Source organism: Oncorhynchus gorbuscha, linkage group LG08, assembly GCF_021184085.1.
Source record: "Oncorhynchus gorbuscha isolate QuinsamMale2020 ecotype Even-year linkage group LG08, OgorEven_v1.0, whole genome shotgun sequence".
NCBI classification, from domain to species: domain Eukaryota; kingdom Metazoa; phylum Chordata; class Actinopteri; order Salmoniformes; family Salmonidae; genus Oncorhynchus; species Oncorhynchus gorbuscha.
The window spans coordinates 62822445-62840430 of NC_060180.1; the positions used below are offsets into that span (position 1 = coordinate 62822445).

The window sequence follows — 17986 nt, forward strand, 5'->3', positions numbered from 1 at the left end:
CAGAAACTGGGCTTCATCAAGCTCTCTGCATTAGACATGAAGCGCAATAAGCTCAAACTTCGGGCTTTAGTGTCTGAAATAATGCAAAAGCTAGCAAAAAGCACACCCCATGGGTGGGTATAATTTGTGGAAGTTTCAACGGGAATCGTTCCAACAACTTCGTAGAGGTTGTTTCGTAACAAGGTTGCCAACAAACAACGCATCCAAAGATGTATAGCGGCAGAATAAAATACCGGGTAGGGAGTGCAATATTTCATAACGTTTTTCACTCACCACGTTTATTCAAAAACATGTCTGTGCTCACTCTCGTAGCCTATGGACAAACATTAAGAATAAGCTACGTGGCGAGTTGATGCCTATTCAGCAGCTAGGTGAAATAATCATGCTACTTTGCATGCGTTGTTTGTTGGCAACCTTGTACTTCAAAGTTTGTTACAGATTCCTGTTGGAACGTTCCACAAATTATACCCACCCTACCCTGTGAGATGTCCCTTCTTGATAAAAAAAAAAAAAAATTGTTTAGACAGTTTTTTTGGATTGGATACGTGTATTTTCCATCTCAGCTAACAGATTGAGAGTATATTACTCTGTACCGTCTATAATGTACATCGTAAACTAATGCCAGCTAGCATGCTTGACTAATGTTTATTCTGCTATGGTATATTGGGTATTACACAATTTAATGTGCATCCCGCCACCTACTATGCGGGATGGAAACAAGATTCCCAAAAAACTGAACCACACAAAAAAAAATTCTCAAGAGGAATCAGGGGGATGGGTCTTCCACCTCTTGCAAGTTCTCAGATGTTAAAATGTTGATGAATGAAAAGCTTTTACTATAGAGAATCGTAGGCTTGAGTTGAGTCAAGTAAATGTCACATGCACAAGTACAGTGAAATGCCTTTCTTGCAAACTCAAAACCCAACAATTCAACAATCAATAACGATGTAATACTACAAAAAAACACGAGAAATAAGAAATATTAAGAATATATCACAATCAGAACACGATCAAAACGATTGGGAACTATTTCACGCTGGGGAGTTTTACATGACACCAGGCAACAACCACACCAGGAATTTTGAACATGAACATCCATCGTCACCCCTGAGATGACTCCTTTTATGGATGCTCTACTCCAAAATTCAAAACTTCTGTTGTCCGGATAATTTTGAGGCCCAATGCAATCTTCCTCTGCTCATCAGAAATATAATGAATCAAGATAAGACCACTCCTGGTAACTCTCACAGACTCCACTTTCCAAGCGCATACCGTACAATTTTCGACACTTCAAATGGGTTTCCCCCACATGCATCCCAAGAAGACCCGATTCCTTATAATTCACACGTAACCTTCACTGGAATCTTGGACAATTTCATGTTTGTTCCTGTTTCGATACTACTATCCGTCGCCAAATTTGCCCGACGCTCTGCTTGATTCGAACTCAACATCCACTTCCGCCATCTCCCCCTTCCTTGTTAATGTTTTGAATGAAGTGCAATATGTATCAAACGAGAAAAGAGTTGTACGGTGGCGGAGAGTGTCAAATTCGGATGTTTATAATGTCATGCTGTCGCCACCGTGCGGATAGTTATTTTGAGACAGAAACCACAGACAGCTTCCTTGCATAAATGGTGAGTCCGTTTAGACTTTTATTGCCTTGATATGACTTGTATGCTAGTTGTATTTTAGAAGCATTATAGTATTTGTACTCAAATGTCCTGCTGAAGTGCTAAATTAGCTAGGTAACCAGACAGTGCAGTGGCTCGTTTGGTAACGTTAGCTAAGTTCGCTAATGCCACTGCACTGTCCAAAGTCCACAAGCCACTCGTGTGTCTACTAACGTTACTACTTGCCAGCTAATGTAAGCTGCATGTAAAGGTTTTAGTTAGTTAGCTACTCTATTTGTGTGCAGATGGCAACAACACCCAAGTTAATGAGAGCCATTCGAGTGAGTGAGTTTGGAGGTCCTTCCGTTTTGAAACTCTGCTCCAACATTCCTGTGCCAAATCCAGGTCAGAAACAGGTAAAAATCATAAAATTATTCAAAAACGTTAGTAACTTACTATTGAAAACTGGAAAGTGCAAAGGACAATGGATACCTTTTACATATATTGTATTGCACTTCTACCTGTAGCTGTTTTCTAAGTTGTATTATGTTACTTAATTATAGTTCTGCAGAAGGTTCTCTATGTATGAAACAGCCTGTGTGTTATCCAGGTGCTAATCCATGTGCATGCGTGTGGAGTGAACCCCGTGGAGACCTACATCCGCTCTGGGACCTACGCCAGGAAGCCCAGCCTGCCCTACACTCCAGGGACTGATGTGTCAGGGGTCGTGGAAGCTGTCGGAGACAGAGTCCAACTCTTACAGGTGCTGATCTTACTCTACCATCCATCCCTAGGCTACCAGTAACATTATGATCACTGATGGTATTTAGTAACTAAATCAAATCAAATCAAATTTTATTTGTCACATACACATGGTTAGCAGATGTTAATGCGAGTGTAGCGAAATGCTTGTGCTTCTAGTTCCGACAATGCAGTGATAACCAACAAGTAATCTAACTAACAATTCCAAAACTACTGTCTTATACACAGTGTAAGGGGATAAGGAACATGTACATAAGGATATATGAATGAGTGATGGTACAGAGCAGCATACAGTAGATGGTATCGAGTACAGTATATACATATGAGATGAGTGTGTAGACAAAGTAAACAAAGTGGCATAGTTAAAGTGGCTAGTGATACATGTGTTACATAAGGATGCAGTCGATGATGTAGAGTACAGTATATACATATGCATATGAGATGAATAATGTAGGGTAAGTAACATTATATAAGGTAGCATTGTTTAAAGTGGCTAGTGATATATTTACATCATTTCCCATCAATTCCCATTATTAAAATGGCTGGAGTTGGGTCAGTGTCAATGACAGTGTGTTGGCAGCAGCCACTCAGTGTTAGTGGTGGCTGTTTAACAGTCTGATGGCCTTGAGATAGAAGCTGTTTTTCAGTCTCTCGGTCCCAGCTTTGATGCACCTGTACTGACCTCGCCTTCTGGATGATAGCGGGGTGAACAGGCAGTGGTTCGGGTGGTTGATGTCCTTGATGATCTTTATGGCCTTCCTGTAACAACGGGTGGTGTAGGTGTCCTGGAGGGCAGGTAGTTTGCCCCCGGTGATGCGTTGTGCAGTCCTCACTACCCTCTGGAGAGCCTTACGGTTGAGGGCGGAGCAGTTGCCGTACCAGGCGGTGATACAGCCCGCCAGGATGCTCTCGATTGTGCATCTGTAGAAGTTTGTGAGTGCTTTTGGTGACAAGCCGAATTTCTTCAGCCTCCTGAGGTTGAATAGGCGCTGCTGCGCCTTCTTCACGACGCTGTCAGTGTGAGTGGACCAATTCAGTTTGTCTGTGATGTGTATGCCGAGGAACTTAAAACTAGCTACCCTCTCCACTACTGTTCCATCGATGTGGATAGGGGGTGTTCCCTCTGCTGTTTCCTGAAGTCCACAATCATCTCCTTAGTTTTGTTGACGTTGAGTGTGAGGTTATTTTCCTGACACCACACTCCGAGGGCCCTCACCTCCTCCCTGTAGGCCGTCTCGTCGTTGTTGGTAATCAAGCCTACCACTGTTGTGTCGTCCGCAAACTTGATGATTGAGTTGGAGAATGAAAAGCTTTTTACTATAGCGTAGGCGGCGTGGCCACGCAGTCGTGGGTGAACAGGGAGTACAGGAGAGGGCTCAGAACGCACCCTTGTGGGGCCCCGTGTTGAGGATCAGCGGGGAGGAGATGTTGTTGCCTACCCTCACCACCTGGGGCGGCCCGTCAGGAAGTCCAGTACCCAGTTGCACAGGGCGGGGTCGAGACCCAGGGTCTCGAGCTTGATGACGAGCTTGGAGGGTACTATGGTGTTGAATGCCGAGCTGTAGTCGATGAACAGCATTCTCACATAGGTATTCCTCTTGTCCAGGTGGGTTAGGGCAGTGTGCAGTGTGGTTGAGATTGCATCGTCTGTGGACCTATTTGGGCGGTAAGCAAATTGGAGTGGGTCTAGGGTGTCAGGTAGGGTGGAGGTGATATGGTCCTTGACTAGTCTCTCAAAGCACTTCATGATGACGGAAGTGAGTGCTACGGGCGGTAGTCGTTTAGCTCCGTTACCTTAGCTTTCTTGGGAACAGGAACAATGGTGGCCCTCTTGAAGCATGTGGGAACAGCAGACTGGTATAGGGATTGATTGAATATGTCCGTAAACACACCGGCCAGCTGGTCTGCGCATGCTCTGAGGGCGCGGCTGGGGATGCCGTCTGGGCCTGCAGCCTTGCGAGGGTTAACACGTTTAAATGTCTTGCTCACCTCGGCTGCAGTGAAGGAGAGACCGCATGTTTCCGTTGCAGGCCGTGTCAGTGGCACTGTATTGTCCTCAAAGCGGGCAAAAAGTTATTTAGTCTGCCTGGGAGCAAGACATCCTGGTCCGTGACTGGGCTGGATTTAATCTTGTAGTCCGTGATTGACTGTAGACCCTGCCACATGCCTCTTGTGTCTGAGCCATTGAATTGAGATTCCACTTTGTCTCTGTACTGACGCTTAGCTTGTTTAATAGCCTTACGGAGGAATAGCTGCACTGTTTGTATTCAGTCATGTTGCCAGACACCTTGCCCTGATTAAAAGCAGTGGTTCGCGCTTTCAGTTTCACGCGAATGCTGCCATCAATCCACGGTTTCTGGTTAGGGAATGTTTTTATCGTTGCTATGGGAACGACATCTTCGACGCACGTTCTAATGAACTCGCACACCGAATCAGCGTATTCGTCAATATTCCCATCTGACGCAATACGAAACATGTCCCAGTTCACGTGATGGAAGCAGTCTTGGAGTGTAGAGTCAGCTTGGTCTGACCAGCGTTGGACAGACCTCAGCGTGGGAGCCTCTTGTTTTAATTTCTGTCTGTAGGCAGGGATCAGCAAAATGGAGTCGTGGTCAGCTTTTCCGAAAGGGGGCGGGGCAGGGCCTTATATGCGTCGCGGAAGTTAGAGTAACAGTGATCCAGGTTTTACCACCCCTGGTTGCGCAATCGATATGCTGATAAAATTGAGGGAGTCTTGTTTTCAGATTGGCTTTGTTAAAATCCCCAGCTACAATGAATGCAGCCTCCGGATAAATGTTTTCCAGTTTGCAAAGAGTTAAATAAAGTTCGTTCAGAGCCATCGATGTGTCTGCTTGGGGGGGGATATATACGGCTGTGATTATAATCGAAGAGAATTCTCTTGGAAGATAATGCGGTCTACATTTGATTGTGAGGAATTCTAAATCAGGTGAACAGAAGGATTTGAGTTCCTGTATGTTTCCTTCATCACACCATGTCCCGCATGTGGCATGTATCCGCATGTGGCATGTGTAGTTTGTGAGAAAGTAATTGCTTACCAACATTTTGCTTTGAACACTCCTTGATTATATAGACTGAAATACTATGAGTAGTCATTCTGTGAATGTATTCATATTGAGTTTGTGTATGACTATACCATTAGTTGCTGGAGTGGAAGTCTAGTCTATTTTACCTTTCAGGCTGGTGACCGTGTGTTCACCACCGCCACAGAGACAGGAGGGTACGCTGAATACACTGTCGTGTCTGAGGACTGTGTCCACCGCCTGCCAGACCCCTTAGACTACAAACAGGGAGCTGCCATTGGGATCCCCTACTGCACCGCATACAGAGCTCTCTTCCATAAGTAAGAGACCAGCATTTTTTTTGTTTTGTTTAAAGAGAACAGAATTCTGAACAGATTATTTTTATGACAAGATGGATCGCAGAAGCAGGGAGACAGGTTATAAGTGCATAGGGCTCACCGGTCCTACACCAATGTTTTGGTTGAGTTCTTTGGATTTGACATGGTTAGACAGACTCAGCATCACAATCGATATGATGTTCAATTAAGTTGAGATTCACAGACTCTCCTGCAAAAGAAGACTTATTTATAATCTGTATGTCTATTATTTACTAATAAAGTCTTTGATTGTGGGGTGTGTACAGTATAATGAGTGATTGAGTCTTATTCTCCATTGTGTCTTATGCTCCAGAGCACATGCTAAAGCAGGCGAGACAGTACTCATCCATGGAGCCAGCGGTGGGGTAAGATCAATGCCCTCTTCTTTTTAATGTCTGAGCTATAGTTATTTTCCCCCATTTTCATTTAATAAAGATCAAATGAATCCAAATTGCCTTTATTGCACTGCTTAATGACAATTATTATTGGAGGGTTGATTTCCTTGGTGGTGTGTATCTTTTCAGGTGGGGGTGGCAGCGTGTCAGATGGCCAGAGCCTTGGGTCTGAGGGTCCTGGGGACAGCAGGAACCGCAGCAGGACTGGAGCTGGTCCTGAGGAATGGAGCTCACCAGGCCTTCAACCACAAAGAGGAAGGATACACTAGCAAAATCATGGTAGGTGGGAAGGAGTCATAGTTGCGGTCTCCATAGACCTGAATACATTTTAAGGACATTTTGTGTATGACTCTCAGTGGGTGACTGCTATTATGTTCTACTTTGACACCGATTAGCTGCTAAACCAGTAAATTAAAACACTTGTTATTACAGATAAAAATATTCAAATTTCTAACATGTTAGTCTAGGATAAGTTAAGAACTGGCATGACGCTTTTGTAAACACAGGTTGTCTTAATGAGTTATGTTTGGGCAATTGTTTTTTACAGGATGCTACCAAGGGGCAAGGGGTAAATGTGATTGTGGAGATGCTGTCTAATGTGAACCTCAGCAATGACCTGCAGATGCTGGCCTACGGGGGGAGAGTGACGGTCGGTATATGTCACGTTAGCATGTGTCATTTATTTTAGACTTTTAGAGCCACTGTTTTGAATATGTATTGGTTATTCATTGTTAATTCTTACTCAGTTTTCCTCTTTTGTTGTTTAGGTTGTTGGCAGTAGAGGCCCCATTGAAATCAACCCTCGAGACACCATGGCTAAAGAGTCCAGCATCATTGGTGTTGCCTTACCCTGCGCTACTGTTGTAAGAGTCTAGATTCCTAGTATAATATGTAGGTTCAGGCAGTGGTCGTTCTATAAATCATACATTCTGTAGTGTAAATTATACTCTACCGTTCAAAAGTTTGGAATCACTTAGAAATGTTCTTGTTTTTGAAAGAAAAGCACTTTTTTTTGTCCATTTGAAATAACATCAACTTGATCAGAAATACATTGTAGACATTAATGTTGTAAATGACTATTGTAGCTGGAAAAGGCTGATTTTTAATGGAATATCTACATAGGCGTATAGAGGCCCATTATCAGCAACCATCACTCCTGTGTTCCAATGGCATATTGTGATAGCTAATCCAAGTTTATCATTTTAAAAGGCTAATTGATCATCAGAAAACCCTTTTGCAATTGTGTTAGCACAGCTGAAAACTGTTGTGCTGATTAAAGAAGCAATAAAACTGGCCTTCCTTAGACTAGTTTAGTATCTGGAGCATTAGCACTTGTGGGCTCGATTACAGGCTCAAAATGGCCAGAAACAAAGGACTTTCTTCTGAAACTCGTCAGTCTATTCTTGTTCTGAGAAATGAAGGTTATTCTTATAATTAATGGACAAAAATTCATTTTTTTATTCAAAAACAAGGACATTTCTATGTGACCCCAAATTTTTGAACGTTAGTGTATCTTCTGTTGTCTCTACAGGAAGAGAAAGCTGAGTGTGCCGCGGCCCTGTTTGCAGGGATGGATGCTGGTTGGCTGAAACCTGCTGTAGGAAAACAGTACACCCTGGACATGGTCTCCCAGGCTCATATTGACATCATAGACTGCCCTGGGGCTTCTGGGAAGATGGTACTGACCATGTGAATGGAACAGCTGTAGGATTACTGGGAAATGTTACTGATTTACATTGGGATGAAATTCTGATTACTTTACATGTGTTTCATGCATATGGGATTCAAATTGCTGAAAATCTTGCCAGAGACAAAGATGGTGTGGCTCACTTTCGGTGATCTTCGTGATTAATCATGTGCATTTCTAAACCAAGTTGTTGTCATTTCAATGCATTGGGTCAACAAGATTTTTTGTTGTTGTGAAATAACTAATTGAATGCCATTTTTGTAAAATATTACAAAGGGAATGCCTCCTTTTCCAGATTAAATCATAGCGTTGAAGTGTGCAGTCTTTTACCTCTGTTAAGCACAAGTTAAGTCAGGAGTGAGTGTGACATCGTCCCATCCGGTGCCATCTCAGGTAACAGCCCTGCGAACTGAGCATGCTCAGAGAAGCACAGGTAACCTTACCCAGCCTCTCCAATACAAACACAGACAGTTGACTGTGAAACAGTAGAAGTGACTACCGTAACCTAGGCTGGTCAACATCGAAATGTTGAAGTACAATGAGTGCTTATGATGTTATATTGGACTAGTTGTAGAGGTAATGTATTCACCTGTAATAGATTCGCAGCTGATATGTGGATGGTCATTGATGGTGTATGGTTGGATTGGTTCGATTCTCTGGTCCATTTAGGCCTGCAGGTAAGACTTGATCTGGATAATGTTTATTCTATGCACAGTTGAAGTCGGACGTTTACATACACTTAGGTTGGAGTCATTAACTTGTTATTCAACCACTCCACAAATTTCTTGATAACAAACTATAGTTTTGGCAAATTGGTCAGGACATCTACTTTGTGCATGACACAAGTCATTTCTCTAACAATTGTTTACAGACAGATTATTTCACTTATAATTCACTGTATCACAATTCCAGTGGGTCAGAAGTTTACATACACTAAGTTGACTGTGCCTTAAACAGCTTGGAAAATTCCAGAAAATGTTGTCATGGCTTTAGAAGCTTCTGATAGACTAATTGACATCATTTGAGTCAATTGGAGGTGTACTTGTGCATGTATTTCAAGGCCTACCTTCAAACTCAGTGCCTCTTTACTTGACATGGGAAAATCAAAAGAAATCAGCCAAGACCTCAGGAAAAAAATGGTTGACCTCCGCAAGTCTGGTTCATCCTTGGGAGCAATTTCCAAACGCCTGAAGGTACCACGTTCATCTGTACTAACAATAGTATGCAAGTATAAACACCATGGGACCACTCAGCCGTCATACCACTCAGGAAGGAAACGCGTTCTGCCTCCTAGAGATGAGCATAATTTGGTGCTAAAAGTGCAAATCAATCCCAGGACAACAGCAAAGGACCTTGTGAAGATGCTGGAGGAAACGGGTACAAAAGTATATCCACAGTAAAACAAGTCCTATATCGACGTAACCTGAAAGGCCGCTCAGCAAGGAAGAAGCCACTGCTCCAAAACCGGCATAAAAAAGCTAGACTACGGTTTGCAACTGCACATGGGGACAAATATTGTACTTTTTGCAGAAATGTCCTCTTGTCTGATGAAACAAAAATAGAACTGTTTGGCCATAATGACCATTGTCACCATCCCAACCGTGAAGCACGGGAGTGGCAGCATCATGTTGTGGGGGTGCTTAGCTGCAGGAGGGCCTGGTGCACTTCACAAAATATATGGCATCATGAGGAAATAAAATGATGTGGATATATTGAAGCAACATCTCAAGACATCAGTCAGGAAGTTTAAGCTTGGTCGCAAATGGTTCTTCCAAATGGACAATGACCCCAAGCATACTTCAAAAGTTGTGGCAAAATGGCTTAAGGACAACAAAGTCAAGGTATTGGAGTGGCCATCACAAAGCTCTGACCTCAACCCTATAGAAAATTTGTGGGCAGAACTGAAAAAGCGTGTGTGAGCAAGGAGGCCTACAAACCTGACTCAGTTACACCAGCTCTGTCAGGAGGAATGGGCCAAAATTCACTCAACCGTATTGTGGGAAGCTTGTGGATGAGTACCCAAAACATTTGACCCATGTTAAACAATTTAAAGGCAATTCCACCAAATACTAATTGAGGGTATGTAAACTTCTGACCCACTGGGAATATGATGAAAGAAATAAAAGCTTAAATAAATCATTCTCTCTACTGTTATTCTGACATTTCACATTCTTAAAATTAAGTGGTGATCCTAACTGACCTAAGACACATTTTTATTAGGATTAATTAGGGTTTATTAGGATTAAATGTCAGGAATTGTGAAAGCCAAATACATTTAAGCTCAGGTTAAGGTGTATGTAAACTTCTGACTTCAACTGTAAGACTCAGATAAAAACTCATAGGTAACATGGGTGAACTGAAAAGACTCCAGGGGGTCATCATGCATGTTTCATTGATCTCCGATTGTTACCATTACTTACCACCCAGTTTGTTTGGTCTCCTAGCAACACAAGCTAAATGAGCAAAGTACTAAGGCGATGTCCATTACAAAATAGCCTCCAACACTACTCAGCAAATTGGATGCAGTCTATTACAGTGCCATCTGTTTTGTCACCAAAGCCCCATATACTACCCACCACTGCGAACTGTATGCTCTCGTTGGCTGGCCCTCGCTTCATATTCGTCGTCAAACCCACTGGCTCCAGGTCATCTATAAGTCTTTACTAGGTAAAGCCCCGTCTTATCTCAGCTCACTGATCACCATAGCAGCACCAACCCGTAGCATGCGCTCCAGCAGGTATATCTCACTGGTCACCCCCAAAGCCAATTCGTACTTTGGCTGCCTTTCCTTCCAGTTCTCTGCTGCCAATGACTGGAACGAACTGCAAAAATCACTGAAGCTGGAGACTCATATCTCCCTCACTAGATTTAAGCACCAGCTGTCAGAGCAGCTCACTGATCACCGCACCTGTACATAGCCCATCTGTAAATAGCCCATCCAACTACCTCATCCCACATACTGTTATTTATTTAATTTATTTTGCTCCTTTTCACCCCAGTATCTCTACTTGCACATTCATCTTTTGCACATCTATCACTCCAGTGTTTAATTGCTATATTGAAATTAATTTGCCACTATGGCCTATTTATTGCCTTACCTCCCTTATCCTACCTCATTTGCACACAATGTATATAGACTTTTTATATTGTATTATTGACTGTATGTTTGTTTATCCCATTTGTAATTCTGTGTTGTTGTTTGTGTCGCACTGCTTTGCTTTATCTTGGCCAGGTCGCATTTGTTCTCAACTAGCCTACCTGGTTAAATAAAGGTGAAAATAAATAAAAATGTTACTGAGCTGAATGTGTTTTTATTTTTTTTAATTTTTTTAAATGAGACTATGGTTTTTATCTGTAGGAGCAGTATGACCAGACATGAGTTGAGACAAGATGATGAGGCCCTGAGACCACATACATGGGAGAGGCAACACCCCATGCAGCCTGGCCAGTAACAAACCATGAGAAGTATGTCTACCGTAACATTTCAACACCGATTTGTCAATATTCAACACATGAAAGGTATATTCTCTCTACACATGCTGTTCAGGTATTGGATTAATGCTTCACAATATAGGTCTATTGAATGTGTGAACAGCTAAGATATTAAATATACTGACACGAAATGTTGATATACTGTACCATTCCCCTCCCAAGCTAACCAGCTGTGTGTGTGTGTCCTTGGTGAAACCCAGGTGTTCTCCTGATGCTGATGCTGTCAATCACACATACCCAGAGCCTCTCTTCATGTCCTGCCTCCTGTGTGGTGTGTTCTGAAGATACTGTCATCTGTTACAAGCTCTCCAACATCCTAGGTAAGAAGGAGCATTGACTGCCGAGTTGAGATAAAGAAATATCATCCTCTACTAATGATCTATGATAGCGTTCATTTGAACAAGATTTGTTGGAATGTCTTGTTCCACACTAGCCTATGGCTATCATAAAGACACTGACTCTTTGTGCCAACACCTATCGGTGTATTAAAGCAGTAAGGATTGACAACCAGGTTTGTGTTTTCTTCCACCTCTAGAGGCCCCTGAGACCACCAAGGCCCTGATGCTGACCGACGGCACCATCGTGTCCGTGGACCGCAACTTCCTGTCTGACATGTCCAGCATGACCGTGCTGTCCCTCAGCCACAACGCCATCACCACCATCACCCACGACGCCTTCCAGAACCTCACCGTCCTCCACACCCTCCTCCTGGACCACAACCACCTCTCCAGCCAGGCCCTGGGGAAGGACACTTTTTCCTGGCTGCCCAGGTTGGAGATCCTCAAGCTTGGGAACAACGCCCTCGGGGATGTCAACGGCTCCTGGTTCCATGCCACCGGGGCCCTGCGGACGCTGCAGCTGGAAGGGAACCGCCTCTCCAGGCTGGACGCCACCACCTTTGCCTTGGCAGACCTCCAGGGGCTGGAGACCTTGGATCTGTCCGATAATCTGATCACCTATCTGGGGAAGGATAGCTTCCGGGGCCTGCTGGGGCTGCGTAGTCTGGATCTGTCCAGGAATCAGCTCCGGAGCGCCCCGTCAGAGGTGTTTTCGTACCTATCGTGGATGTCTAGTCTGAACCTGGAACTAAACTGGTGGAACTGTACATGTGAGCTGAGGAAGCTGGCGTCTTTCCTCACCAGCTATATGGAGGCTCCGGATAAGGTTATCTTCTGTTGCTTTTTTTCTTATTTTCTTTTTATACTTTTATTTATTGTATTCCTTTTTTTTACCAATATGTTTTATTATTTTGAATTAGGGCTAACACATTTTGGCTGCCTGCAAGTATTATAAGAAAGGTGCTTTATGGTATATGGTATATAAACTATATTGTATAAAATGTGCTATGTAGATGTGTGTTGTTATCATTGTAACAATATGATTACTATAATAACATTCTTGTTCAGGTACTGTTCAACGGGCGTAGGATGGTGTGTGTGAGTGCTGACAACCCGGCAGTGAAGACGGTGCTGGAGCTGACAGAGGCCAACTGTGTTCCAACAAATCAGAACATCACAGTGCAGGTTGAGGCTAAGAATGCCATCTCCTCTCAGCGTTATACCAGAGACCTGGCTCTGGCTGCAGCCTTCTGCTTTGCTGGTCAGTACCTCAGAAACTAGATCCTCCATGGCCACTTTCTAGCCACACGTAACTTTTCTCTACTCAAATAGTGGTAAATATATTAAATTGTACAGGACAATGTGACTTCTGTATCATGGAACGCCGTAAAGTGTATCAACAATTAAAGTAAAGAGTGTTTTTATCATTTTATCCCCATACATAAAGCTTAGGTCAGTCGGCTGTAACACATAACTATACTAATAACGTACAGGTGGCGTTGGACTCACCCTAGCTGTGGTGTACATTGTTTACTGCAAACTGGGGATGAACAAGAGCCTGAAGGTCTGGAGAGACAGGACTGGAGCTGAGGAGGATGAGAATGGGAGGACAGCTCCCACCCAAACAGTCACCCAGTGGGATCTGAGCAGGGAGAATGAGGCCCTATGTATGGCTCAAATGGGACTGGAAACCAAGCTGATCATTCCCAATAGCCACCTTCAGCCTTGGGACAGGGAGAGAGCCATGTTTGACCTGAGAATAGGCAAAGATGGTGGCCATTTTACATGCCCCCATTGTGGCCCTGCAGTCAGTGGGTCTGCAATGGAACAGGAGGTAGGAGAAGGAAACTTGGGGGCAACCCTGCACATGGTCAGACAAGGAGGCCAGCCCAACAAGATGGAGAGTCTGGCCATAACAGAGGAGAGCGATGAGAGGAAGAGACATGTGCCCCAACAAGCATTGATATCAAAGACAGAAGGTGAGCATGTTTTGAATCAATATTTCACTGCATAGACTGATTAGGATTATATCAGTGATGAGACTATAGGCAGACACACACACACACACACACTGCAGATGTCTAACTCTCTTTCCCTGTTGTCATTCACAGATCTAAGCGGTCAAAGGTCATTGGTCGGGCCACCACAGGGTCAGAGCAACCATATTCTTAGTCAGGAGGAGTTACTCTATCACCAGCAGAGTTTAAATATAAAAAGCCATGATGGTTCTAATGGCAACAACCAGCTATTGGGTGGCAGGAGTTACTATTCACCTGCACATGGAAACATGCCTACACATAAAAGTCTAATAAAAGATGAGATGGTAAGACCTGGAAATCACATAGGCCTTGACAACAGACCGTCAAAAATGGACTTCCAATCAGAGCATGGTAGAACTGTACCTGACTGTCAACACCAAACCGTCAGCTGTTTGAACTGTTACAGAACCTATGAGTATGGACAGCCAGGGGAGAAAGTCAGAGATGTATTGTTTTTCATCAGTGCAAGAGAATCTGCTGGTTATGATGGTTCTCCCAACCACAACCCACTTACAAGGCTAAACACCCGAAGGAGCATGAACTGCAACCAGTCTAATATGGATATCTATGCAAAGCATGCAAGCAAGCAGAGGAGTGTGACTTTTGACTTGGAAAGATCTGGAGTGCATGTCGTTGATGTACAAAGGATGAATCATGACAGGGAAGATAAACATGACAGGATTAAAAGTTCTAGGAAAGTGGAAAATGGTGATAAACAGATCCTGAGCTATGAAAGCATTGGACGATCTGTGAGGAGTAATGGTCTTAAAAGAGAGGACCTCTCCAAAAGGCATAAACGTAAAGCCCAGTCAGATGGTTTACTAAAAGTGAAGCTCAACCTTAACCCTCTTAAGAAAAGCAAGGTCCATCCAAGGAAAAACAGCCGCAAGAGACTAGAACAGGGCGATAGAGAAAGAACTGACTCCAAGAACCGAAAACAACTGCAAATGACGGGTAAAGATACCAAAGGCAAAAGGCACAACCAGGAAGAGACAGACAAATCCAATAAAGGAAACTCGTCTCACAAAAACAAAGCCAATCAGTCATCCAAAAATAAATCTACCACCAGCAAGTCTAAAGAAACTGATGATAATGAAGATCAAGAGGAAGAAGATCCAGTGCCACAGGAAAACAATGAATCCTCCAAGCAAAAAAAGACAAACTCAAAATCAAAACATCAGGAGGGCTCGAATAGTGACCATTCCAAGAAGAGTAGATCTGATCCAGATCAGAAAACCAACGTCACACAAAATAAAACTGGAGGAGAAACAGAGGTCTCTGGTGGAGCACCTATACCAAGTAATGTGAGTTCTTACCAGTCATACATCAACGGAGCGGGTGGGAGTTCAGTCAATGGGCAACAGGTGGAAGAATACCGAAATGGACAGGACCAAGCACCGATCCCTGAGGTGCCCCAACACCCCAGTTACCTAGGCGATGGAGTGACTCTTCAGAGGACATTGAGTAGCCCACAACTGTCAGCAGCAAAGCCCCTCAAAGGAATGGAAAGGACTTCCAGTTACAGTAACCTTGCTGTCCAGGGAGGAAACTCTATACTATTACAAAACACTGTTGCACCAAACACCATTTATGGTGGCAACTCACAGGCTCAAAGTCTGAGTAGACAAGGCAGTTTAGGTCCGCCATCTTTACTGACTAACATCCCACCCACATCCCCACTATATACAGACAATGCAAGGAACTCACCTGTAAATCCACTGATTCAGCTGTTGTCACAGTCAGTTCGAGGCAACTCCAACCAGGGGGCCATGATTGGCTCTCAGTCAGCCCAGTTTCCAGTACCCCAAAGAGTGAGAGATCTCACTCTGCTTGACCAGGGTCCTGGATCACTAAATGGACAGAATATCTCTCAGCTTGCTCAGGGTCCTGGATCACTAAACGGGCAAAATATCTCTCAGCTTGCCCAGGATCCTGGATCACTAAATGGGCAGAATATCCCTCAGCTTGCCCAGGATCCTGGATCACTAAATGGGCAGAATATCTCTCAGCTTCCCCAGGATCCTGGATCACTAAATGGGCAGAATATCTCTCAGCTTCCCCAGGATCCTGGATCACTAAATGGGCAGAATATCTCTCAGCTTCCCCAGGATCCTGGATCACTAAATGGGCAGAATATCTCTCAGCTTGCCCAGGATCCTGGATCACTAAATGGGAAAAATATGTCTCAGCTTCCTCGGGATCCTGGATCACTAAATGGGCAGAATATGTCCCAGCTTGCTCAGGGTCCTGGATCACTAAATGGGAAAAATATATCTCAGCTTCCCCAGAATCCTGGATCACTAAATGGGCAAAATATGTCTCAGCTTGATCAGGGTTCTAGTTCAGGTCCAGGCTCACTAAATGTAGAGAGTCTCTCCAACAACAACAGTTTGAACCCCGCAGTTGCCCCTGTTCTACAGGAGTACCTGTCCTCAGCAGAAGGCTCACCCAGAAGGATTAGACTGGTGCTGCCCGAGAGAACCACTAACAGATCGCCAACTGCTCTGGAGAGGAAAATCCGTTAATAAGTGGATTTGAATTGTCCAATTGGGTTTTCTTATGGACTCAAAAAAGGATGACTCAAAAATAACACTTAATCTTAATGCTCAAGTGAACTTAAAATGATCCTGTCTATGTCAGTCCTAAGCATCTCTCTTCATAACGTACATGGAACTCAACCTGTCTTCCTATTGTTAATACCTGACTCAAAGCGTTCTAAACTATTTCATGTTTGTCAAGTGTGTGGCTTGGTAGGTGACTTGTATTTTTATAAAGTCAATTTAGCACAGGTTTGGGTTACAGTTGACGCAGGGTAGACACGTGGCAGTATGGGTTTAGTTTGAAACCCCGACTGACCCCTAATTGCACTCCATTGGGTTTAGGCTTACACAAGTTGACACTTCATTACAAGGCTCTGCATTAGAGCAATGGGCTCTAATTTCAGGTAAACTATGAATGAGTAGAACAATGTGGTGAAGTTTATGGAATACACATTCTAAATGTTGACCCAGTAACCTCTCAGCCTTGGTTGTGTGTAAATAATGAAAAAAGCAGTCTGCTGTTTTTACCAGCTTGCACCTGAGCCTAAAACTGTAACGACAAGAGTCACTTACACCATTGTTTACTTGGCCCACTAATAAGGCCTAGATTCAATCAGATCGACCGTTAACCGGCGATATACAACACCCGAAGCCCGCATAACTGATGTTGTGGGGGAAACGCTCTTTTCACTGCACTTCGATACCGAAGTGAGTTTTTCGTAGCAGTTTAGGAAGATTAATGTAGCAGGTTAAGATATATTTTGTCGGTGTCGGAGGAGTAACTGTGTTGGAGCTGTCAAATCGGTGAGCAGCTGCACTTGATCATTGTCACGAAGCTACACCCATTCCACTCGCGTTAGAAGTTCAGAACGAGAATTGTGTATTTATGGTTGACGTCATTGTCATGCCCAAATGTCCATAAATGCCTTAATGATACTCACATGTATTCACTACATCAAAATCAGAATATTTGACATAATTTCTAAAATAATCTTAAAAACAAGCATATAAGGTTCACTTTTGGGAAAAATCATCAATATCAATTGTAATTTAATACATCTTTTCCTCAAAAATATGTACCGTGATGGTAATGACTTAGTATTGTGGTAATGACAGAGTGTGATGGAAATGACATTTCATGTAAAACAACTGATTAAAAAAATGACCATTAAACATTTTAATATCACAGTTGTACATGTTTAATTTGATTGAAGTCATAGAACACACCATTCAAAACCTCAAAACACAAAGGTTACTTACCTCAAGAAGTTAAAGCATCTTTTAGAAAACAAATTGGCATTCAATGCAATACGCAGAAATACATGTACAAGGTTGGAAACACTGGTTGACATTAAACAAATGATTGTTCACTGGCTGCAGCCTATTAATTCAGACTCATGAGACAGGTGTATGCTCACTCAAGATTAGGTTTAGCCCTCAATGCTCTCTATTGCTTAATGAGATAGCAAATTTCCTCCCAGACTGCGCCATCAAGCATAATATGCCATTTTGTCACTGGATGAGGCTGAGGGACAAGCCCAAGCACATTCTCTGGTTGGTACCATACAATGTCCTCTCTCATTGGCCAAAAGATTTGGTTGTTTCCCACACAACTCATCGTCTTGAATAGAGCACAGCTCTCTGCATCAACATCTTGTATAATACCAGGATAAGGGTCTTCATCATATTTCACAACATACCACATTCCAATCAGTCCCTCATGTAC

General features: G+C 43.3%; 2 protein-coding genes across 2 annotated transcripts; both read left to right on the plus strand.

The window, feature by feature from the left end:
* Positions 1-1490: 1490 nt before the first annotated feature.
* Positions 1491-8165, plus strand: cryz (crystallin, zeta (quinone reductase)). The gene is made up of 9 exons (XM_046358104.1): positions 1491-1634; positions 1916-2026; positions 2221-2373; positions 5570-5733; positions 6083-6134; positions 6294-6443; positions 6712-6813; positions 6932-7027; positions 7696-8165. The coding sequence occupies exons 1-9, from the start codon at positions 1632-1634 to the stop codon at positions 7855-7857; spliced, it is 993 nt and encodes a 330-aa protein (XP_046214060.1). The 5' UTR covers positions 1491-1631; the 3' UTR covers positions 7858-8165.
* A 2941-nt stretch (positions 8166-11106) lies between these two features.
* On the plus strand, positions 11107-17435 carry LOC124041953. Its single transcript, XM_046360159.1, has 6 exons — positions 11107-11316; positions 11544-11663; positions 11879-12507; positions 12750-12942; positions 13175-13660; positions 13793-17435. Exons 1-6 carry the CDS (start codon positions 11310-11312, stop codon positions 16243-16245), a joined length of 3888 nt encoding a protein of 1295 aa, XP_046216115.1. The 5' UTR covers positions 11107-11309; the 3' UTR covers positions 16246-17435.
* The last annotated feature ends 551 nt before the right edge of the window (positions 17436-17986 follow it).

Bases quoted from the DNA above. Each gene is read 5' to 3' on its own strand.
- cryz (XM_046358104.1), top strand. The intron at 2,374-5,569 runs GTGCTGATCTTA...TTTACCTTTCAG, and splicing joins ACAGAGTCCAACTCTTACAG to GCTGGTGACCGTGTGTTCAC. The intron at 7,028-7,695 runs GTAAGAGTCTAG...TTGTCTCTACAG, and splicing joins CCTTACCCTGCGCTACTGTT to GAAGAGAAAGCTGAGTGTGC.
- LOC124041953 (XM_046360159.1), top strand. The intron at 12,508-12,749 runs GTTATCTTCTGT...ATTCTTGTTCAG, and splicing joins ATATGGAGGCTCCGGATAAG to GTACTGTTCAACGGGCGTAG. The intron at 12,943-13,174 runs GTCAGTACCTCA...AATAACGTACAG, and splicing joins TGCAGCCTTCTGCTTTGCTG to GTGGCGTTGGACTCACCCTA.